The sequence below is a fragment of the Zalophus californianus genome, chromosome 15, assembly GCF_009762305.2.
Source record: "Zalophus californianus isolate mZalCal1 chromosome 15, mZalCal1.pri.v2, whole genome shotgun sequence".
NCBI lineage: Eukaryota > Metazoa > Chordata > Mammalia > Carnivora > Otariidae > Zalophus > Zalophus californianus.
This window is the reverse complement of record NC_045609.1, coordinates 35,091,059-35,114,126: the sequence shown is the minus strand read 5'-3', so window position 1 is coordinate 35,114,126 and position 23,068 is coordinate 35,091,059. Positions and strand designations below refer to the sequence as shown.

General features: G+C 34.7%; 1 protein-coding gene across 6 annotated transcripts in view; it reads right to left on the bottom strand.

Moving 5' to 3' along the window:
* The window catches only part of ADK (adenosine kinase), a 490,160-nt gene that overhangs the window by 151,100 nt on the left and 315,992 nt on the right, over positions 1-23,068 (bottom strand). For 5 of the 6 annotated variants that reach the window (XM_027595868.2, XM_027595867.2, XM_027595865.2 and 2 more), the window contains one exon: positions 10,160-10,330. The exons of the other annotated variant lie outside the window; for it this stretch is intronic. In XM_027595868.2, coding sequence (XP_027451669.1) covers positions 10,160-10,330 — 171 coding nt within the window. The remainder of the gene's footprint in view (positions 1-10,159; positions 10,331-23,068) is intronic. 6 annotated transcript variants of the gene reach the window in all.

Here is a 23,068-nt window from a genome sequence, read left to right as displayed (position 1 = left end):
TAATTCAAGAGCAACTTTTGAAAGCAATTTATCTTTACTGAATTTTGTACCCCACCTTAATTCATTAATCAAATCCTCATTCCATTTGTAATCACATTTATCAGATTATGTTATAACTAAATAATTAATAATGAAGACAAACTGCATTAAAAAGGTTTAGGAACAAATAAATTGACTCTTGGTAAACAAAGAACACTGTGGGAAGAGAAGTAAGGTGGTATACCAGAGAATAGTCTAATATCCATGAGTTCTCCCTCATTTACCTGTAACTACCTGTTATGTTTTATCAAAGGAATGAGGTGTGCATGTTATCTAAGCAAGCTAGTTAAGTAAAACTTAATTAAGAGAGGAATAAGATCACTCCTAATAACACTACCAATACCACCTAACAAAAACCAAATACTTTTTATGAGTAAAGCTGCAACTTTACATGCATTAGAAAACCAGCCACAGGTTGTGTATATTAAATGATGCTTTTTTAAAGATTTTATTTATTTATTTGAGAGAGAGAGAGAACATGAGTGCACAAGAGCACAAACTGGGGAGGGAGCAGAGGGAGAAGCAGACCCCCACTGAGCCGGGAGCCTGACACAGGGCTCTGTCCCAGGACCCCAATATCATGACCTGAGCCTAAGGCAGAACTTAACCGACTGACAAACCCAGGCACCCCTAAATGATGGTTTTTGTGGAAAACATTTGTAACTTTAAAGCATTACTCAATGGTGGGGTACGATAATTTATAAAAGTCTGTAAGATTAAAACCCAAGACTGTCAAAGCACTTGATAACACCACTGAAGACTGTCAATGGCTTGATAATACCATTGAAATACAAGGAAATCTTTCACAGAAATAACAAATTTGATACAGGGTCAACAAAAAAAATAAATTGGTACTTATTCATTTGACACTGGTTCTTTGGAACTTTTTATTTGAGTGACTCGATTAATTTTTCCTACATTTAAACTTCTATAAATGGAATCACAGTACATATATTTTAAAAACTTTGAGATATAATTGTCATATAATAATCTGCACAAATTAAAAGTAAGTAGATAGGTGTTGACACATGAATCAAGTCCTGAAACCATAACCACACTCAAGATAAGGAACATATCCATTACTTCCAACATTTTCCTAATGTCCATTTGTGTGATCATTGCCTCACAGTACATCTCTATCCCTAGGCAACCACGGATCTACTCTCTGTCACTATAGGTTAGTTTGAATTTTCTAGAATTTACTTTAGATAGAATCATACAGAGTGTACTTTTGCCTGGCATCTCATCTTTCACTCAGCATATATATTCTAAGATTCATCCATGTAGGTGCATATATAAATAGTTCACTTCTTTTATAGTTGAGTAGTATTCTACTGTATGGATATGTAACAATTTGTTTATCCAGTCACCAGTTGATAGACATTTGGATTCTTTCCAGACATTGGTTATTACAAATAAAACTGCTATGAGCATTTGTGTATGTCTTTATATGAACATATGCTTTCATTTCTCTTGGGTAAATACCTATGAGTGGAATAGCAAGGTCATATGGTGGGTGTATATGTCACTTTCTAAGGAACTGGAAAACTATTTTTCAAAGCATTTGTACTATTTTACATTCTCACCAGCTGGGTATGACAGTTCTAGCTCTATACTTTGCCAGTATTTGGTATGGTCACACTTTTTAATTTTGGACACTCGAAGAGCTATACAGTTGTATGGACTGAGGTTTGCTTTTTTGGATATGGGTATTCAATTGCTACAGCATGATTTGTTAAAAAGACTATTCCCCATGGAATGACCTCTGAAACTGCTGAAAAATCAATTATGGGTCTATTTATGGACTATCCCTTCTGTTCCCTGACCTACTTGTCTATCTTTAGGCCAATGCCACATTGTATTGATTACTGTAGCTTTATAGAAAGTCTTGAAACCATGTAATATTATAGGTCCTCTGATTTTTTTTTTTTTCAAAATTGGCCTGGCTATTCTAGTCCAGAATTTTCCATATGAATTTTAGAATAAGTCTGATGACTTCTACCGAAAAAGACTGCTGGGATTTTGATTAAATTATGTTGGATCCATACACAAATTTGAGAACTGACACTTAACAATAGTCTTAAAGAAACATGAATATGCTATTTCTTTCCATTTAATTCTTAAGTTTTCTCAACAATGTTTTGTAGTGTTTAATATATACAAACTTTGCATATCTCTTTCCTCAGATTTATTCCAAATATGTCATACATATTTATGATATCAGAAATAACATTTTAACTTTTTATTTATTTTTTAAAGTTTTATTTAAGTAATCTCTACACCCCACACGGGGCTCGAACTCACAACCCTGAGATCAAGAGTAGCATGCTCCTCCAAACTGAGCCAGCCAGGTGCCCTGGTATCAGAAATAGTATTATAAAAAATTAATTAATTAAGTAATTGTTATTTATTTATTTCTCTCCAGGAGAGAGCCAAGCAGACTCCCTGCTGAGCATGGAGCCTGATGTGGGGGGCTCTATCCCATGACTCTGAGATCATGACCCGAGCTGAAATCAAGAGCTGGATGCTTAACTGACTGAGCCACCCAGGTGCCCCAGAAATAGTATTTTTAAATATCAATTTCCAAGTGTTTGCTGTTAATATATAGAAATACAATTGGTTTTTGTATGTTTATCTTGTATCCCACAACCTTGCTAAACTCTTTTAGTTGTAATAGCTTTTTGCAGATTTTATAGAATAAAAAAACCCAATAATGGTATTTGATAATAGACATAATTTTACTTCTTTCTAATCTGGATGTTTTTTCATGCCTTGCTAGCACTGTACAATGTTGAACAGAAGTTGAGAGTTTTGTTTTGTTTCTGATCTTATAAAGAAAATATTCAGTCTTTCATCACCAAGTATGATGTTAGCTGTACATTATTTGTGAATATCCTTTGTTGGACTGAATAAGTTTTCTTCTACTAGTATTCTGAAGGCTTTTATCAGGAAAGGATGTCGGATTTCATCAAATGTTTTCTCCATCTCTATTCAGATGATCATGTTTTCTTCTTAGTTTTATTAAAATGGATTATATTGATTGATTTCTGCATTCCTGGTCATGATGATTATTTTTTCTATATATTGTTGGGTTTGATTTGCTAAAATTATCTTAAGAATTTTGCATCTATTTTTATGAGGGATATTGGTCTGTAGCTTTTAATTCTTTGTTTGATTTTTGGTACTATTTCTTCTTCAATAGTTTGGGATAGTTTGTATTGAACTGTTCTTATTTCTTCCTTAAATTTGTGCCAGAATTCAACACAGCAGCAACACACTGCAAATCTGGGTTTTCTTTGTGGGAAAGGTTTTAACTAAAAATTCAATCTCTTTAATAGGTAACCTGAATAGCCCTATTTCTATTTCTTCTTGAGTGTGCTTTGGTACTGTATGTTTTTCAAGGAATTTGTCCATTACATACAGGTTGTCAATTATATTGGAATAATACTGTTAGGAGAGGAACCACAGTATCTTCTACTCTAGTCTAATTTGCCCCATTAGTGTTCTGAGTACTCTATCTGGAGCCCCATGAATTATGAGGTTATTTACTCTGGCTCACAGAACAAGAATGATTACAGGTTCTACAAGCACTCTGAGGATTATTCCCTCTAATCTTTTCAGGTGGTTTTAGCCTTCACTACTTTCCTGACAAATATGCACTGATTGGTTCTCAACTGAAGACTTGGGTGGGACTCTGCAAATCTGCATTCCCTGTCTATGCAGCTCTTTGTTTTCTGGTACTCTAGCTGTCCAGCTGTTAGATTTCCCGAATTTTTGGCTCCATCTCCTCAGTTCAAAAGAGACTACCAAGAGGGTCCCCCCTCCGCCTTTGTGCTGTGGCCTGGAAATTCTTTCCAAACAATAAGCTGAGGTAATCATAGGGATCACATCATTCATTCATTGTCTCACAATGATCAATGTGAAGAGAGAACCTTGGTGGACAAGGCATTTTAAAATTTTTAATATTAAGGTTATCAGGAAAACTTTAAAGCATCATTAGTAGTATATAGCCTTCTGAAAAAGGGAAGGTGGTATCAGGTAGAAAATAAGAGCCAAGTTTGTTTTGTTTTGGCTAACTGTTGACATTTTGAAAATTTATGGTAAACACAGGTGTTTTTTTTTTTTAATTTTATTTATTTGAGAGAGGGAGAGAGTGCACACGTGCAAGAGCGCAAAATGGGGTGGGGAGAGAGGCAGAGGGAGAGGAAATGCAGACACCCCACTGAGCAGGCAGCCCAACATAGGGCCTGGGATCCCAGGACCTGGGATCATGACCTGAGCCAAAGGCAGATGCTTAACCGATTGAGCCACCAGGTGCCCCAATAAGCACAGATTTGATTGTTGTTTTGGGGGTGAGGGGGAGAAAGAAACATAAAACAATCCTATATGTATTCTCTGAGGAATATATTTTATACTTCATTGCATTTTAGAAATAAAATGTCCCTTTTTCTCCTGGAGACTTAAAGATAGTTTATGATTACTAAAGTATTCAAGGAGAACAATGAGAGGTGAGATTAAAGAAATAAAACAAAGCCACACTTGCTTTTTATAATCAATATGGACTCATTTACATTTATCCTTATTAAATTTCATCACTCAACTGATATTTCCAGTCTATTAAAGTTTTCAAAAGTCTCATTTTGACATTCAACTTACTTGATATTTGTTAAGGTATTGCATTATTTGCATTCTCTGCATTTGCATTATCTGCAAATACAGCTTTATCTGAATCACTGATAGCTGAGCAAAGCTCAGAATAAACACTGAGACATATCACTAGAAAACTATTTATTTATCAGCAGAAATTTTGAGACTGGTTCAACAAAATACCAAATAATTGCCCTGTATCCAATATTTATTATCCTATAATCCATATTATGACAGATGGTCTCAAATATACTATACATCCATTGTTTATTGGTCTGCCATAATAGGCACTACATATCTACTGAAATGAATTTAAATGAATAGTAATTACACCAACAAAGTAAAAAGCTATCCTGACATGACTTGTAACTTGTAATTTTACAACTTCCTCTTCTAGGTAGGGAAAAACGATTCCTTTAATTTTCTATACTATATATAGATTATAATAGCATAATATCTCTACTATTCTCTAAGTCCTAGTCTAACTTTACTGGTTTGTAGAATAAATCATTTCAACAATGTGGCAAAATATATATAAGACAAAATTTTACCATTTTAAATGTTCAATTCAGTGACATTGTACATTCATAATGTTGTGCAACCATCACCATTATCCATTTCCAGACCTTTTTTGTTATCCAAAGAAGCTCTGTACCCATTAAGCATAACTCCCAATTCCCCCTTTCCTGCAGTTCCTGGTAACCACTATTCTACTGCCTGTCTCTATGAATTTGATTATTCTAGGCACCTCATATAAGTGGAGTCCTGAAAGCCAAACTGTGGAAAGAGCCGAGATGCCCTTCAAAAGATGAATGGATAAAGAAGATGTGGTCCATATATACAACGGAATATTACTCAGCCATCAGAAAGGATGAATACCCAACTTTTGCATCAACATGGATGGGACTGGAGGGGATTATGCTAAGTGAAATAAGTCAAGCAGAGAAAGTCAATTATCATATGGTTTCACTTATTTGTGGAACCTAAGGAATAGCATGGAGGACTTTAGGAGAAGGAAGGGAAAAATGGGGGGGGGAATTGGAGGGAGAGACGAACCATGAGAGACAATGGACTCTGAGAAACAAACCGAGGGTTTTAGAGGGGAGGGGGGTAGGGGGATGCGTTAGCCCGGTGATGGGTATTAAGGAGGGCATGTACTGCATGGAGCTCTGGGTGTTATAGGACAACAATGAATCGTGGGTCACTACATCAAAGACTAATGATGACTAACATAACATAAAAAAAAAAAAAGTGGAGTCCTTATAGGAAAATCCAGTCGTGTATGGCTTATTTCAGTTAACATAATGTTTGCAAAATTCATTCATGTTGCATTATGTATCAGGGTTTCATTTCTTTTTAAGGCTGAATAACAGTCCATTTTATGTATATACCAAATTTTATCCATTCATTTATCTATTGGAAATACTGCTGCCATAAATATTGGTGTGCAAGTATTTGAGTCCCTGCTTTCAGGACTTTTGGATATATACCAATTAGGAGAACTGCTGGATCATATGGTAATAATTCTATGTTTGACATTTTGAGGAACCACCAAATCGTTTTCCATAGCAGGAGCACCATTTCACATTCCAATCACCAATGCAAAAGGGTTTCAATTTCTCCACCTCCTTGGCAATTTTTTTCCCCTTCCATATTTTTGAAAATAATGTGTATCAAGTGGTATCTCATTTTGGTTTTTTAATGCATTTCAGTAATAATTAGTGATGGTAAGCATGTTTTCATGTGCTTATTAGCCATTTATGTATCTTCTTTGGAGAAATGTTTATTTAAGTCCTTTGATAATTTATGAATTGGGTTGTTTCCTTGTTGAGATATATATTCTAGATGTTAATCCCTTACCAGATATATCATTTGCAAATATTTCCTCTCACTCCATGGGCTTTCACTTTGTTTTTTTAAAGTTTTATTTAAATTCCAGTTAGTTAACATACAGTGTAATATTAATTTCAGATGTGCCTTACAGTGATTCAACACTTCATAGTGGCCTCACAGAATGAATTTGGAAGTTTTTCTTCCTTTTCTATTTTTGGAATATTTTGAGAAGAATAGGTATTAACTTTTTATTAACTTTATTATTTTTTTAAGATTTTATTTATTTGAGAGAGAGAGAGAAAGAGTGAGCAGAGATGCAGAGGGAGAGGGAGAAGCAGACTCTCCACAGAGCAGGGAGTCTAAAGTGGGGCTTGATCCCAGGACCCAGGGATCATGACTTGAGCTGAATGCAGACACTTAACCCACAAGCCACTCAGGCACCCCTTAACTTTTCTTTAAATGTTTAGTAAAATTTGCCTTTGAAGCCATCTGGTCCTGGACTTTTGTTTGTTAGGAGGTTTTTTTTAAATTTTATTATGTTAATCACCACACATTACATCATTAGTTTTTGATGTAGTGTTCCATGATTCATTGTTTGTATATAACAACCAGTGCTCCATTCAGTACGTGCCCTCTTTAATACCCATCACCAGGCTAACCCATCCCCCTCCCCCCTCCCCTCTAGAACCCTCAGTTTGTTTCTCAGAGTCCATAGTCTTTCATGGTTCTTCTCCCCCTCCAATTTCCCCCCCAGGGAATTTTTGGTTACTGATTCAGTTTCCTTGCTTGTTATGGGTCTAAGTTTTCTATTTCTTCCTGTTTCAGTTTTGGTAATTTATATGTTTCTAGGAATTTATCCATTTCTTCCAGGTTGTTCAATTTGTTGGCATATAGTTTTTCAACATATTCTAATTGTTTGTTATTTCTGTGGTGTTGGCTGTCATTTTTCCTTTCTCATTTGTGATTTTATTTATTTGGGTCCTTTCTCTTTTCTTTTGATAAGACTGGGTTGAGGTTTATCAATTTTATTAATTTTTTCAAAGAACCAGCTCCTGATCTGTTCTATTTTTTTTTAGCTTCTATATTATTTACTTCTGTTCTTTTTTTTTTTTTAAGATTTTTTATTTATTCATGACAGACAGAGAGAGAGAGAGAGAGAGAGAGAGAAGCAGAGGGAGAAGCAGACTCCCAAGGAGCAGGGAGCCCGATACGGAACTCGATCCCGGGACCCCGGGATCATGACCTGAGCCGAAGGCAGACGCTTAACCATCTGAGCCACCCAGGCGCCCTATTTACTTCTGTTCTAACCTTTATTATTTCCTTCCTTCTGCTGGCTTTAGGCTTTACTTTTTTTTTTTTTAAGATTTATTTATTTATTTATTTAAGAGGGAGAGAGTGCAAGCAGGGGGAGCGGCAGGCAGAGGGAGAGGGAGAAGCAGGCTTCCCCGCCGAGCAGGGAGCTGAATGTGGGGCTCAATCCCAGGACCCTGGGATCATGACCCCAGCCCAAGGCAGATGCTTAACTGACTGAGCCACCCAGGCACCCCTAGGCTTTACTTTTTTGATAGTGTCCTTTGATGCACAAAAGTTTTTAATTTTGATGAAGTCCAATTATTTTTTCTTGTCCTTGCTGTGCATTTGGAGTTTTGTTTTTTTTTTAAGTGAAGACCATTTTCGTATCATCAGCATTTTCTGCAGACCTAATAATCTGTGCCTCTATTTTCTTCTATTCTTCTAAATCTATGCCAAACTTTTAGCTTTATTCTCTGGTTCTATAAATGCTTTCCATCTTTTTTTTTACATGTGTTTAACAGATGTGAGCTTTTGGGGTTTTTTTTTTTAGATTTTTAAAATTTGAGAGAGAGTGCGTGTGTACACACAAGTGGGAAGAGGGGCGGAGGGAGAGAAAGAATCTCCAGCAGACTGTACTGAGCGTGGAGCCCCATGTGGGGCTCGATTTCACGACTCTGAGATCATGACCTGAGCCAAATCGAAGAGTCGGATGCTTAACCGACTGAGCCATGCACACACCCAAATGGGAACTCTAATTAAAGAATTTTCTGTGTCCTCTACAATGTTGTATTTCTAAGGCTCCTCCCTGTTTTCTTCCTAATTATGGTCATTTGATATTACAAAGTCAGAACTGAATTTTTGATGGTATTCAATCCTCCCAAGTTACCTTTAATTATAAAGTCTTTCTTTGGAATGATATTTATCTTTTTAAAAGTTTTAAAAATTTGTCTTTTTAAAGTACAGAGCATATATTTAAGTACTGCCAGTCTGATCTTTCCTAACTACAGAGAACTCTGAGTTCAAATATCAATTTCTCCCAAGGATTCTCAGGCCACCATACTGATGACCAATTCTTTCATGTTGTTTTATTTATTTTTTTTTAAAGGGCAGATTAGCACTTTTCCTAGTTACTTCCTTTTTCCTTCAGAAAATAAAACTAGCAATAAAGGAAATATGAAATGTAGATTTTAATCAAATGAGACTTCCAGCAGATACCAGTAGTTCAAGGCCATTACCACTATTTCTTGCCATTGTCAGTTTATAAATCATCAAGAATGTAGCATTTCCTTCAAAGTGTCTTTGAAGATATTCATACCATATTATTTCTACAAATCACCAAGGTGATCTCATAAATTATGTTGAGGTCAAATTTATGTTATTCTATACAGACAACACAGTTATCTTATTTGGATACAAAATCAGTGAATATAATCAAACTGTGTTACAATGGTATAATTCAAATCAAAATGGATTTCTGGGATAGTTAGTACAACATGTTCACTTTACACATAAAGACCCTGAGATTCATGAAAGTTAAGTGATACTGCCCAGGTCACAAGAAGATATACTGAAGGTCTCTCTTTTTTTCTGGTTCATGGATGTTTAAAGTCTATAGGTTAAACAGAAGCTATAAATACTATGTGAGCAAAAAAATTATTTTCCACTAATTTAGAATAAAAGAAAGTATAATCTTGGTAAAAAGGAAAAGCTGTGAAAGTTTTTAAAAAAACCCTATTTTATCACCTTCAAATACAACATACAAATATTAGCAAAAATGATATTAATAAAAAATTAATACAAATTATAATATACCAACATTTACTCATAATTTAGACTCATACTTTGAATAAATAGTTAAATTCATAAAACATTAATTTTATACCAAATGCCCCTTACCTTAGTCCATGAAAATTTCAGGGGAAACACTATTTAACTGGTCAGAAGAAAAATCAGTTGATGTGAAGGGATCAGGATAAGGGGAAGGGTTGATTGAAAGGATGAAAGGGGTGACAGAAATGATTTTTATCTTGATCGTGGTCATGACTACATATCAGGTATGCATTTGCAAAAGTTCACAGAAATGTACATTAAAAAGAGTTAATTTTATTATATGTAAATTATAAACCTCAATAATCTAACCCTTTAAAAGACCAATTTTTTACTATGAAAGAAAACTAGTATATACTGAATACTAAAAATACTGAATTAGAGGGGTCCAAACTGAGGCAGTTTTGTTGTGTAATTTTCAATTATATTTATGCAAATATTTCAGTTTTTAATCTCTAAACTTATACACAAACCAAAAAAAACAGAAAAAGACCACTTATTTTTTTAAAAAGTAACTCACCGTCTCATTTCCAAAAAGTATGTCAATATAAGGCATAACTTTCATCAATGATTCCTTGTAGAACTGACTAATAAATGGTGCAGACAAATTCAAAGTGAAAACTCTGTTGTTTTCAGAAGCATGTTTAGCCACTTTTAATACCGACTCTGGGGAAACTGTAAGGAAAAAGCCCTGGATAAAGAAAAAAAGGAGGGGAAATTAAAAATGCCATCTCCACAGAGTCATTCTTGGTCAGAATAAAAGACACCTATAAAAACTACAAACGTCTATATAACATAAACTTTAAAATACAATTATAAAATTCAAGGCAGGGCGCCTGGGTGGCTTAGTCGATTAAGCGTCTGCCTTCGGCTCAGGTCATGATCCCAGGGTCCTGGGATCGAGCCCCACATCGGGCTCCCTGCTCCGTGGGAAGCCTGCTTCCCCCTCCCCTACTCCCCCTGCTTGTGTTCCCTCTCTCGCTGTGTCTCTCTCTGTCAAATAAATAAATAAAATCTTAAAAAAAAATAAATAAAATGCAAGGCAGAAAGCAGCAGCATTTGATTAGAAGAAAAATCTATCATTGAGTACAATATGCTTAGTGTGTGCCATTATGTCAGAGTATAACACATTACTTACTTCATATTAGATCTGTATACTCAATACTGAAAGAATTCTGGGAATCCACATAAGAAAAAATATTTCAAAGGTCTCATTTGAGACAATAATTACATTTAAATTACAGAAATAGTAATGAAGGCAGATTGGATTCTTTTAGCTTCTTATGAACAGTTTGGATTCTTATAAGCGACATACTATTTATTAAAAAATGAAATTAGTTTAGAAATGAAATTAGTTTCCTAAAATCATAGCTTGTTAACTTATGCCTAAAATGAATTTTTTAGGAAGATCCTGAGTTGAAAATTTCACATAATGAGAAAATAATACAGTAATAATAGAAAAATATTTTAGTTAAAATTTTGTCAGGAAAGCTGTATTTTAAAATGCTATTTATCTACATTTTAAACATTAATAAAAGCATTTTAAAAATAGATTTATACCTTCTAGATAAAAGTGTAAGCAAAGACATGGATGCTTACAAAGGAAATTGGTTTGAATGGTGCACAAGAGAGTGAAGGAATACACAAAGAGCAACAGAAGATAAAGTCAGAAAGGCCAGGTGAGTCAAGAATGCAAAAGGCCTTGAATGGCAGGTGAGGAGTCAGGGTAGGGTGGGGAACAATGATGGGTAATGAAGATTTCCTTGAAAGAAAGGAATAACAAGCTTGTGTGAAAATTTAAAGGAAAGTTGATCTGGATAGCAACAATTCAACGACAGTCAAAAGCAGAAAAGAAAAACGTAAAGGAGAGTACAAGAAGAAGGCAAATAAGGACAGTAAATGATGACAGAGAAATCCAACAAGGAAAATTTTTAAGATACTTAAAGGTACTGAATGCTATCAATGGATAGAGAAAGAAAGGATGAGCAAATGCCACTGGATTTGATGATTAAGAGAAAGTACTTATGGGATAAATGTTAAAAAAAAAAAAAAGTCAGGGGCGCCTGGGTGGCTTAGTCGGTTAAGCATCTGCCTTCAGCTCAGGTCATGATCCCAGGGTCCTGGGATTGAGCCCCGCATCGGGCTCCCTGCTCCGCGGGAAGCCTGCTTCTCCCTCTCCCACTCCCCCAGCTTGTGCTCCCTCTCTCGCTGTGTCTCTCTCTCTCTGTCAAATAAATAAAATCTTAAAAAATAAAATAAAATAAAATAAAATAAAGTCAGCTGTTAAAGAATGGTGAGAAAGTAGGGGTAAAAATTAAAAATTATTTTGGAAGATTTATCAATGAAAATTAATAGACTCATCTGAAACTTACTGATTTACTGAGCAATTATTGTGTTCCAGGCACTACACTAAAAGTTTTATGTATATTAACCCAATTATTATCATTTTTTCCTTGTATCAAATGTATGAGATGGAGACTGTTATTCTCATTTTTATGAATAAAAAGGGCAAAATAGGCATGTGAAGAAATGTCCCCCCAGGTCATACAGTTTATATGTGATGGAGCTTAGATTCAAATGACTAGAGATAATGCCCCTGGTTTGAATAAGTAATTGAAAAGAAAAGAGAAGAAAGATATTTTACTGGGGGGAGAGGAGTGGGAGAGTTGTTTTTAAGAATAGCATTAAGTTGGAGCATTTCTGATCTTTAACAAGAAGGATCTACTGGAGAAAGAGAAGAATGAAGAAGCAAGATAAGGAGGATGATTAGAAAGAACAAGGAACCAGAGGAGTTAGGGCAGTGGGAACCAGAAGGAAAGAAGAGTTAAGCTTATAAACGGAAGAAATAATCATGCAAATGTAAAGGAAACTTCTTTTAAAATTACAAAAGGGGTACTGAAATATTCAACTACAACTGAGGGACTAACCACTTTCATTATGTAAACTTTAGAAAAAATTTTTTTTCTATTACTTTCAAATTGAATATTAAAAGAATATTAAAAAATTAACTTTGAGGCAGGAGTCATGTATACTTGGATTTGAAGGGTTTATTGCCCTTATAAACTCTGAGATATTAAGAGAGAATTTTCCAGTATAATTGTTTCTTATTAAAGTATTGCTAATGAAATTCTAATAAAAATGTTTCCTTATTATAATAACATAATATCTTCTCATTATTTTAAAATCCATTTATTATTTACCAATATTCAACTGTTCTAAAAGGTAACAAGTCTTAGTCCTAGGTGACGTTATTTTTTAAATGTTTTCACCTTACTTTTTTAACCAACTACCATGTCACTTGCAAACTATGAACATCCAAGCTGTTTCCTTTGCTATTTTTGTCACTTGGAGAATTAAAATGAACAGTTTATATAGCATCTTGTCTCCATAGTAATATGTATGTACTTGCTTTTTAGTCTTTCATTTAATGAGGAGCGTTTAAAGCTAACCCCCCTTCCATCTCTCCCCAAACTGTTCCAGCATGAAATAAAAACCTCCCAGAGCTAGCATTCTGCCAGCTGTGGATTAACCACAGACAACCACAGAATGGTCTACACAAATAGTAACCTGGTCAAATAATTAGGCTTCTCACCAACTTTGGACTGAAAATTTGATCTGTGCTAAAATACATCTGATTGTAATTTAAGGTACTGAACAGTATGCCCCTGGAGTCCAAATCTGGCCTCATTCCAAATGTGTGTATGTGTGTTTTACTTTAAAATGCAACACAAGAGTATTGTGATGTGGACAATATAACTTCCTAAATTGTTTAAATACTAAATATTTACTTAAAGTAAAACAAGAGACTATTTAAAAATTGAATTAATTTAAATTGTGAATTTCCCTCATTTAAAAGCTGATAGTTTTTTATATATTCTTTATAAAATTGACAAAATGGATTTGTGTTCCATTATAGTGCAAAGACTTAAAATTGATGCCAACCATAACTTTTCTTCCTAGATTTATATCCTTTGCTAGGCGACACGTTCTAGACTGTATTATCATCAAAAATAAAAACAGTGCCATTATAAAAAAATTTTTTTGAAGTGTCAGGTTTGCAATAAAAACAGGCCAATGTTTATATGGCTATAGTTTAGAAAAATACTCTATATAATCAACAAACTCTTGTGATTTTTCTAATTAGGGGTTTCAGTCTATACAACAGTTAATCCTATTACTCTTTGTCCCTATGAGTACCAGAAAGCAAAGCAGATTCTAACACTTAAGAGATCTGATAATATTAATCAGTATTGAGAGTGAGGGAAGACGATTTTATCCATTAAAATGGTAAAACAAAACAGAATAAAAAGGAATAGGAGGAATGGGGAAAGACTAAGGCAGAGCCAAAGAACCATTTTTGCATCACCAGACTTAATACTTAGAAATCTCAAATACATGTGTTTGAACTGCACAGGTCCACTTACACGGATTTTTTTGGATAAATATAGCACAGTCCTACAAATGTATTTTCTCTTCCTTATAATTTTCTTAATAACATTTTCGTTTCTCTAGCTTACTTTATTATAATATGTATTTAATAGACTGTTGATGTTATCGGTAAGGCTTCTGGTCAACAGTAGTTAACTATTATCAGTAGTTAAGTTTTGGTGAGTCAAAAGTTATACGCACATTTTTTGACTGTGCAGGGTGCTGGCACCCCTAACCCCTGTGTTCCTCAAGAATTAACTGTACATATGGGGCGCCTGGGTGGCTCAGCCGTTAAGTGTCTGCCTTTGGCTCAGGTCGTGATCTCGGGGCCTGGGATCAAGTCCCGAGTCAGGCTCCCCGCTCCGCGTGAAGCCTGCTTCTCCCTCTCCATTCCCCCTGCTTGTGTTTCCTCTCTCACTGTGTCTCTCTCTGTCAAATAAATAAATAAAATCTTAAAAAAAAAAAATCAACTGTACATAAATTTGTCATCCAACTACTCTAAGTATTTCTTGGTGTAGTTTAATTTTTAAAAAAGATTTATTTATTTATTTGACAGAAAGAGAGAGAGAGAGAGTGAGCACAAGCAGGGGGAGAGGCAGGAAGCCCCATGTGGGCTCGATCCCAGACCATGGGGAATCATGAGCTGAGCCAATGCAGCCGCTTAACCAACTGAGCCACCCAGGTGCCCCTCTTGGTGCAGTTTAATTGCTACACAGGAGGATGTAAGAAATTAAACTGTTTAAATTGCTCTTCTTGCTCTTTACCAGTATATACTTTAATTCAGGAAAATCATTTGATGTTCTTTTTAATTGTCCTTACCTAAGAGCACAAATTCTTTTTATTATTTCCATTAACAATTATCTAAAGAATAGAGGTGTGTGTGTGTGTGCACATGTGCTCATATACATTGTAAATTTTAGGGATTTTTGGAAGTATAAAAATAAAAGCAAACAAAAGACCAGGAAAAACGTCTACAGTAAGTATGACACAGTGTTAATATCTTTAGTCTACAAAGTTTTAAAAATAGATTAAGAATTAAACAAACCTGAGGACACCAATAGATAAATGTGCCAAGAACATGAAAATGCATTCCATTAAAAGCAAAAAAGAAATACACTGATAAATAAATATATAGACAAGTATTCCTTTCTAGCAATTAAAGAAACAACATGGTGAAGAAAGGTTCTTCAGTGATGAAGAAAGGTTGGTGAAATTAATATATTAATACTGCCGGTGGGAGTGCAACTGACACTTTCTCAGAAAATAATTTGAAAATACACATGAGAAACCACAAACAAATTCATACTCTTTGACCCAATAATTCTATTTTTGAGAGTCTACTTTAAGGAAATAATCTAAAATATGGGAAAATATTAATTCATGAACATATCAGTACACTATTTTACTGAAAATCTGGAAACAGTGTAAATACTTAATGATTGAGAAGGAAATAGTCAAGAAAGAATTAGCATATTCTATTTTATCACTCTAACCCTGGCTGTTGATCATTAATAATGTGGCTAGTTAAAAAAAAATGTTACTAGTTCAACTGAAGATCTGAATGTCAAATTTTATTTAATTTTAATTTAAATGTAAGAAGACATGTAGCTAATGAGCACGTGCAATGTGGCTAGTGTGACTGTGGAACTTGATTTTAATTTAATTTATTTAAATTTAGAAATAGAAGCTGCTAAACATAATTTTATTGTTTTGGTAGGTCTACATTTCATTTTGATCATTGACAATCTAATGACCGAACTGATTGCTGTAAATTTAAGATAGACACCAATTTTAAAGGCTTAGTATGAACAAAAGAATGTCAAGAATATAATAATTTTATATAATTACATGTTGAAATGAAAAATATTTAGTTATATTAAGATAAATAAAATACATTATTAACATTAATTTTACCTGTTTCCTTTTACTTTTTCAATGTGGTTACTAGAAAATTTTCAACTATATGTGACATATTTCCGTTGGAAACTGCTGCTCTAGAGAATAACTTTGAAAATTTTTAAAATTATGATTATGGAAAAATTATGATTATGAAAACTAAGTGGAAAAGTGGAAAATGTTTACACCACATAAATGTTAAATGAAACATAAAGCATACAAATAGTGTGCACAAAATACGGTTATAAAGTACACTAAATCAAAAGGAAAAAAATGGAAGAGAATACACCCAGATTAAAATGGTTAAATGTGAGTAGAAAAATTACGAATAACTTTAATTTTTTTTAATTTTTCAAATTTTGGTGATGCCATTCAATTCTCTTCTGATAAAAATTATTTAAAAGACAAAATATTTTGTTATTTGAAGTAAATCTCTACACAAACAAGAGATGTTTATAAATGGTGAGAAGCTTAATTCAATAAACAAGAGTCAGCACATAAACAGCTGGGAGTAAGTCTATCTTGCTTCTTCAAGAAGATGGCAGAAAAAAGGAAAAAACTAAATATGAGACTGGTGACTTTGGTAAACCTAAATCACTATTCACAACAGCAAAAGAGAAAATTAAGAAGGAAGTGTGGTAACAGAAAAATATTTGGCCAACCAAAGAGTGCTCCCAAACCTGGACTACCAATGATGAGAGGGCTGAGAGTTTCAGATGGCTGTGTCTGAAGGCATACCACTGTTGTCTGTTCTAAAGAACATATTTAGTCTGTTTTCCATAGCCTGATGAAGGTGCCATAGTAACACTTGTCAGAGAATGAGGCTGAAAGAATGAATAAGGGGCGCCTGGGTGGCTCAGTCTGCCTTCGGCTCAGGTCATGATCCCAGAGTCCTGGGATCGAGCCCCGCATCAGGTTCCTTGCTCAGCGGGAAGCCTGCTTCTCCCTCTCCCACTCCCCTTGCTTGTGTTCCCTCTCTCGCTGTGTCTCTCTCTGTCAAATAAATAAATCTTAAAAAAAAAAATGAATAAATGAGAAGCCAAAGAACAAATACAACCACCAAATAGTATGTTTTCTTCTTCTTAATAGGATCTACATGTTTTGTACATCTCCCAGAGAGTGTGAAATGTATTTCCTTATAGGAGAGAGAGGACCAAATATGAATTATGACAAAGCATAGTTCCTATGTGCTTGTAAGGAAAATACTGACTTTGACAACCATTAAGATAATGTATAAATTGTTTACAATACAATGTTATGATATGCACTACACTTCATACCAATGACAGCAATAGAATCACTAAAAGAAAAAAGCCAGAACAAATGCATTAGCAAATGCTTGTTACCACTGACTGAACGTAATGCATCAACGGAACAAAATAATTTGCCTAGGTCTTCCTGCCTATGTGGCTCCTTTTGGAAGCATCAGTGAAATCACTCATTCCACATACATTTTAATCTTTAGGAATTAAAATACCTTCAATCTTAACTATTCTATGAACGTATAAGTTAGCTTTTCTTCCATCTGAAATAATCCCCTGAAAAAGCATGTAACAGGAGGCAGCAAGACATAGTGGAAAGAAGATAGGTTTTAGAGGGACATACATAAGATATTAATCACAGCTTTGCTGGAAGTGAAAGGCAGTGTTAGACATCCTGCAAGTCCATTTCTAGGGGAAAAGATAAGGAAAACGTGGTAAATGCACACTATTATATAGAGATTAAAAGCAATAAACCAGAAATATATACATCGGATTGGACAAGCTATATAGTTCATACTTTTATATATTGTGCATAATGTAAACACATATCTAAAAAATGATACATTTTTCAAGGATATAAAACTCATATCAAACACATTAGAGTTCCCATGGTGAGAAGAGGAAAAGGATTAGGGATCAGGAATGATAAGAAAAATAAAATAATTAGAGAGGAGCCATGTCTAAGCCAGATGAAAATAATTTGACAGGATTCACTCAATTCTTAGCATCAGAGAGTTTAAACAAACCAGTATACTTACTTACTTACTTATTTATTTATAAGCAAACTCTACACCCAGCATGGGGCTTGAACTCAACAACCCTGAGACCAAGAGTAGCATGTTCTACCCACCGAGCCAGCCAGATACCCCAACAGCATACTTATTTTTAACACTTTCGCCAATCTGACTACTATTTAACTGTGATTTGGGGTTATGTAACTTCCCTAGGCCTCACCTCATTGCTTTCATCTGAAAAATGGGAATGGTAATACCTATCAATGTCATTGTAAGACCTAAATGAGTGCTTAATACAATGTTTGTCATGTTATATGTGCTTCACACGTTTCCATTTTATTATTACTATTTCTGTAGTAATATGAAGAACATTAGAAAGTTGTTTTGTTTTTGCATGAATGGTGAGTTCTACAGTTATAAGTCGTACTTACAATACTGAACAAAAGTATGCTCTTTAACGTCAATATACAGTTTGATATTTCCTTTGAAATATAAAAACATAAAATCCATCATTCCCTTTCCAAAAGCTCTGCCTCCTCTCTTTCCTTGATTTAATCATCCTATATCCTGCTGACAGATTAATCACCCTAATCACTCTTCTTTTCCTAGCAAATTAAATCCAAATGCCTCACACCCCAGCATTCAAAACTCTCCACAAAATACTCCAACTTCCACAGTAAGCCAGCTGTAACCTCTATTACTCCACAACATATGTCCTTGCTTCAATCATAATGATTTGTTTCTCCCAAAAGAAGTCTTCTGACTCTTTATATTGTTCTTTCTATCCGAAATATCCACTACCTCTACCTGTGGAATTTTACCACTCCATCAAGACCCATTTAAATCTATATTTAAATCTGAATTTCATCCCAAAAAGACTTAACTACGTTCCCACCAAGATGTACTCATTCCTCATTGAACCTCCTTAATATGTAATATGAATTTTATTTTGTTTATTTTTAAACAACTTGCATTTGCCTTATCTCCCTTACCTGACTGTAAATAACCTTAAGGGCCAGTATACTTTTTAAAATGTTTGCTCCAGTACAAAGCACAGTGTATACAGTATACAGATAATTTAAAAATATCTGGTTAAATTTTTATTGAGAGTCCATCTAGATTCCCATGTAACTGGAATGCTATTTTGAAAAAAAGAAAAGAAAAAAGAACTGCTGCATTTTCACATGCAAAGAGAAGAGTATATTCATTTCAGAGCTGGACAACTCTTTAGTTCAGAGGATCTGAAACTTTCTCAGTTCCTAGCACCCTTAGGGTATAAGTAATTTTTTTCATGGTGCTCTAAGACAGGCCTAACAGTTCTAGGTGTTTTGTTTTGTTTTGTTTTTTAACAGTCAGGTCCAAATGACCTAATAAGTACTGATAATGGAAATAAGTACTGAAAATGGAAATAATTTACCCTACACAAGAGAAGTAAATCTGAGTATAAGGGTGGCATTCTGGGGAGCAGAAGTAAGAGGATTTTACAGAAATGCACTCTGACTGGATGATGGCAGTGGGGTACCCTGAAAGTAAAATACAACCAATGAAAACTTGCCTGTGGCTGGGATGCCCTAACAACTTTAGCAGTGATGATACCTAGTAATCAATTTTCATTTGTTTTCTAACCTATGTAGTGTTAAAATCCCTCTCTGCTAACCTAAACTTGCCATAAAAATTAGCTCTTCACCTTCCAAATGTGTAAATAATTTTTCATTTATGCTCAATAAAGTTTGGATTTAAGAATTATTATCTTTGGGGCGCCTGGGTGGCTCAGTTGGTTCAGCAACTGCCTTCGGCTCAGGTCATGATCCTGGAGTCCCGGGATCGAGTCCCGCATCAGGCTCCCTGCTCGGCAGGGAGTCTGCTTCTCCCTCTGGCCATCTTCCCTCTCATGCTCTCTGTCTCTCATTCTCTCTCTCTCAAATAAATAAATAAAATCTTAAAAAAAAAAAGAATTATTATCTTTGTCCTCAAATCCAATGTTTAATGTCTAATCAATTTTTTAAAAAGATTTTATTTATTTATTTGAGAGAGAGAGCAGAGTGAGAGTGACCAGAGCCAAAGGCAGACGCTTAACTGACTGAGCCACCCAGGCACCGATATCCAATCAATTTTTAACTCTGTAGTAACTCTTCCAACTATGCCATCTTTCTCATTAATATAACATTAGTATTAACTTCCCATTAATATACCCTCATTATTTTGTAAACACTACTGCAACAGCTTCCTGTTTTGGCAAAATTCCTTGGTTCAAAGACCTTAAATGGCTCATTTCTTAATAATACATTTAAGTTCCTGACATGGCATTAAAAATTCTCTAATCTATCTTTCCTACATTACCTCTGATGATTCACCTTCATGAAACTCTTATTCTGACCACATGGGTCTTCTAGCTAGCCTAAGTAGAAATCCTATACTTTCCTATATACTTTCATTTGCTGGTGATATTTATTCACTCTCTAGAATCTGTTCTTTACCTTCCACTTAGTCAACAAAAGCAAGGGTTGGCAAATGTTTTCTGTTAAAGGCCCAATAGAAAATATTTTAGGTTTGTGGGGCATATGATTTCTACTGCGAAAACTCAACTTTGCTATTGTAGCGCTAAAGCAGTTATATACAATACAAAGAAGACTGGGCATGGCTGTGTTTGAATAAAACTTTATTCACAATAATAGGCAGTGGGTGAAATCTGGCCCAAGGGTCATATTTGCTGACTCTTGAACTAAAGGGAAAGAAAGAAACACACACTACTAAGTGGAAATGAAAACAATCACTAAAATACAAAGAAAGTTGGTAGAGAATATTAGCAGGAAATCCAATGTAGGGCATAATGACTGTTAGTTTCCTCTTAATAATAAAGAGCATGAAGAAATTGAAGGTTAAAGTGGGTTTAGAGAGAGAATGAAACTAGAATTATATTTCCAGATGTCCTATCTTGAATTGAGAACATCTGACTATTTTCTGAGGTTAGCACTAAGACAACACAAGTTGCTACATTTGAGTAGTACACCCATTTTCCATAGCATACAGATATCTTGTTTTAGGTGTTGTTGCTCCCCATCTGCACCCCTCCATCCCACTCAATGCTTTTCCCTAGAAGTAGAGGAAGTGGTAGAATGTGTTAATAAAGCTAACCAATATTTCTGAAGACAATTTTTGAATTTTTAAAAACAAATCATAATTGGAGTGCCTGGCTTGATCATCTGGGTGAACATGTGACTCTTGATCTTGGGGTTGTGAGTTCAAGTCCCACGTCGGGCACAGAGATTACTTAGAAAAACAAACAAACAAATCATAATCGTGGTAGAAGCCTGGGGTTCACAAACCAGGCAACTGTAGACTATAGTTAAAATACAGGGTGGCTTCTTTGATTGCCAAGGTATTACAGAGAGCAGTGCTCTTTTAATTTCAAACTTTGGCCTGCTTCTTGGCAAATTACTAAAATAAACACTGCTATTCTCACTTTTTAAAAAAGTAGCTGGCACAAATGAGCTTTCTTTGTCTTTATTTTTATGTAGACGTAAAAACTGGAGTAGTATATTCCCCTGAAATACAAAAAATAGCAACAGATAATATAGTAGCTTGTTATAGTTAAAAAAAAGAAATGAGACTAGAAATTCTAGTCTAGGTTTTAAACAAGCTACTTTGAAACATTTGAGCAATATATTTAATCTTGAGCTCTGGTTTCTTCAATTACAAAAACAGATAAAAGGTTGGGTGGATGATCTTCAGAGACCCTTCCAACTCAAAAATAGAATTCAGGGATGCCTGGCTGTCTCAGTCAGTAGATGCAACTCTTGATCTTGGGGTTGTGAGTTCAAGAACACACTGGGTACAGAGTTTACTTAAAATAAATAAATAAAGGGGCATTAAAAAACTAGAACTCAGGTTTAAAATTAACAACTGTTAACTGAGGTGAAATTCATATAACATAAAATTAACCATTTTTATTTAACTTTTTAAAAGATTTATTTATGATTAGAGAGTGAGTGTGCATGTGCGGGGCAGGGGGAGGGGCAGAGGAAGATGAAGAGAGAATCTCAAGCAGACTCCCTGCTGAGAGCAGAGCCCAACTCAGAACTCGATCCCAAGACCTTGAGATCATGATCTGAGCCAAAATCAAGAGTTGACGCATAACCAACTGAGCCACCCAGGTGCCCCAAAATTAACCACTTTAAAGTGAACAATTCAATGTCCTTTAATACATTAACAATGTTGTACACCATCACCTCCATTTAGTTTCGAAACGTTTTCATCACCCCAAAAAAGAAACCCCCTAACTCATTAAAAAGTTACTCCTAGCCACTGGCAACTGCTAATCTATTTTTTGTTTCTATGGATTTATATATTCTGGGTTTTCATATAAATGGAATCATACATTATATGATCTTTTCTGTCTGGCTTCTTTCACTTCGCATAACATTTCTGAAGTTCATTCATGGTGTAGTATGTTGCATATTTGTTGCTTTTTATGGCCAAATAATATTCCATTGCAAAGACATCTCACAATGTGTTTATCCATCTATCTGCTTAGAGGCATTTGGCTTGCTTTCATAACTCATTTTTTTCCATAATATTTTTAGAAGCAATAAATAATATACATGTACATATCAAAAGTGCACTTCGAACATAGGAAAGAGCAAAACTGTCAATAAATACACTTACATTGACCCTGACATTTTCTCCTTTGTGCTGCCAGCATGTCAAAAGGAAAGGAAGGATTGCTTTTAGACTTGAATAATTTCTTTACTGCTGAAGCCAAACCTGATTGCTACCTGATTAATATCCAGCCACTCACAACAGTAGCACAAGAAGTCAAAAAGGTACAGATAACTCATGACACTAGCTATGAAAACTTTATGATATTGAAAGTTTGTATGTTAATGAAATATTATTTTTCAGATCATATATCACTTAGACATTGCCTTCTGGCTATTAAGTTATATGACTTGATATAATTTTTAAGATAAGAAGAGTGACTAAAATGCATTTTTAATACTGATATAGGGCAGTAGTTTTTTTTCTTTCTTTTTTAAGATTTTATTTATTTGACAGAGAGAGCAGCAGAGGGAGAGGGAGAAGCAGACTCCCCGCTGAGCAGGGAGCCCA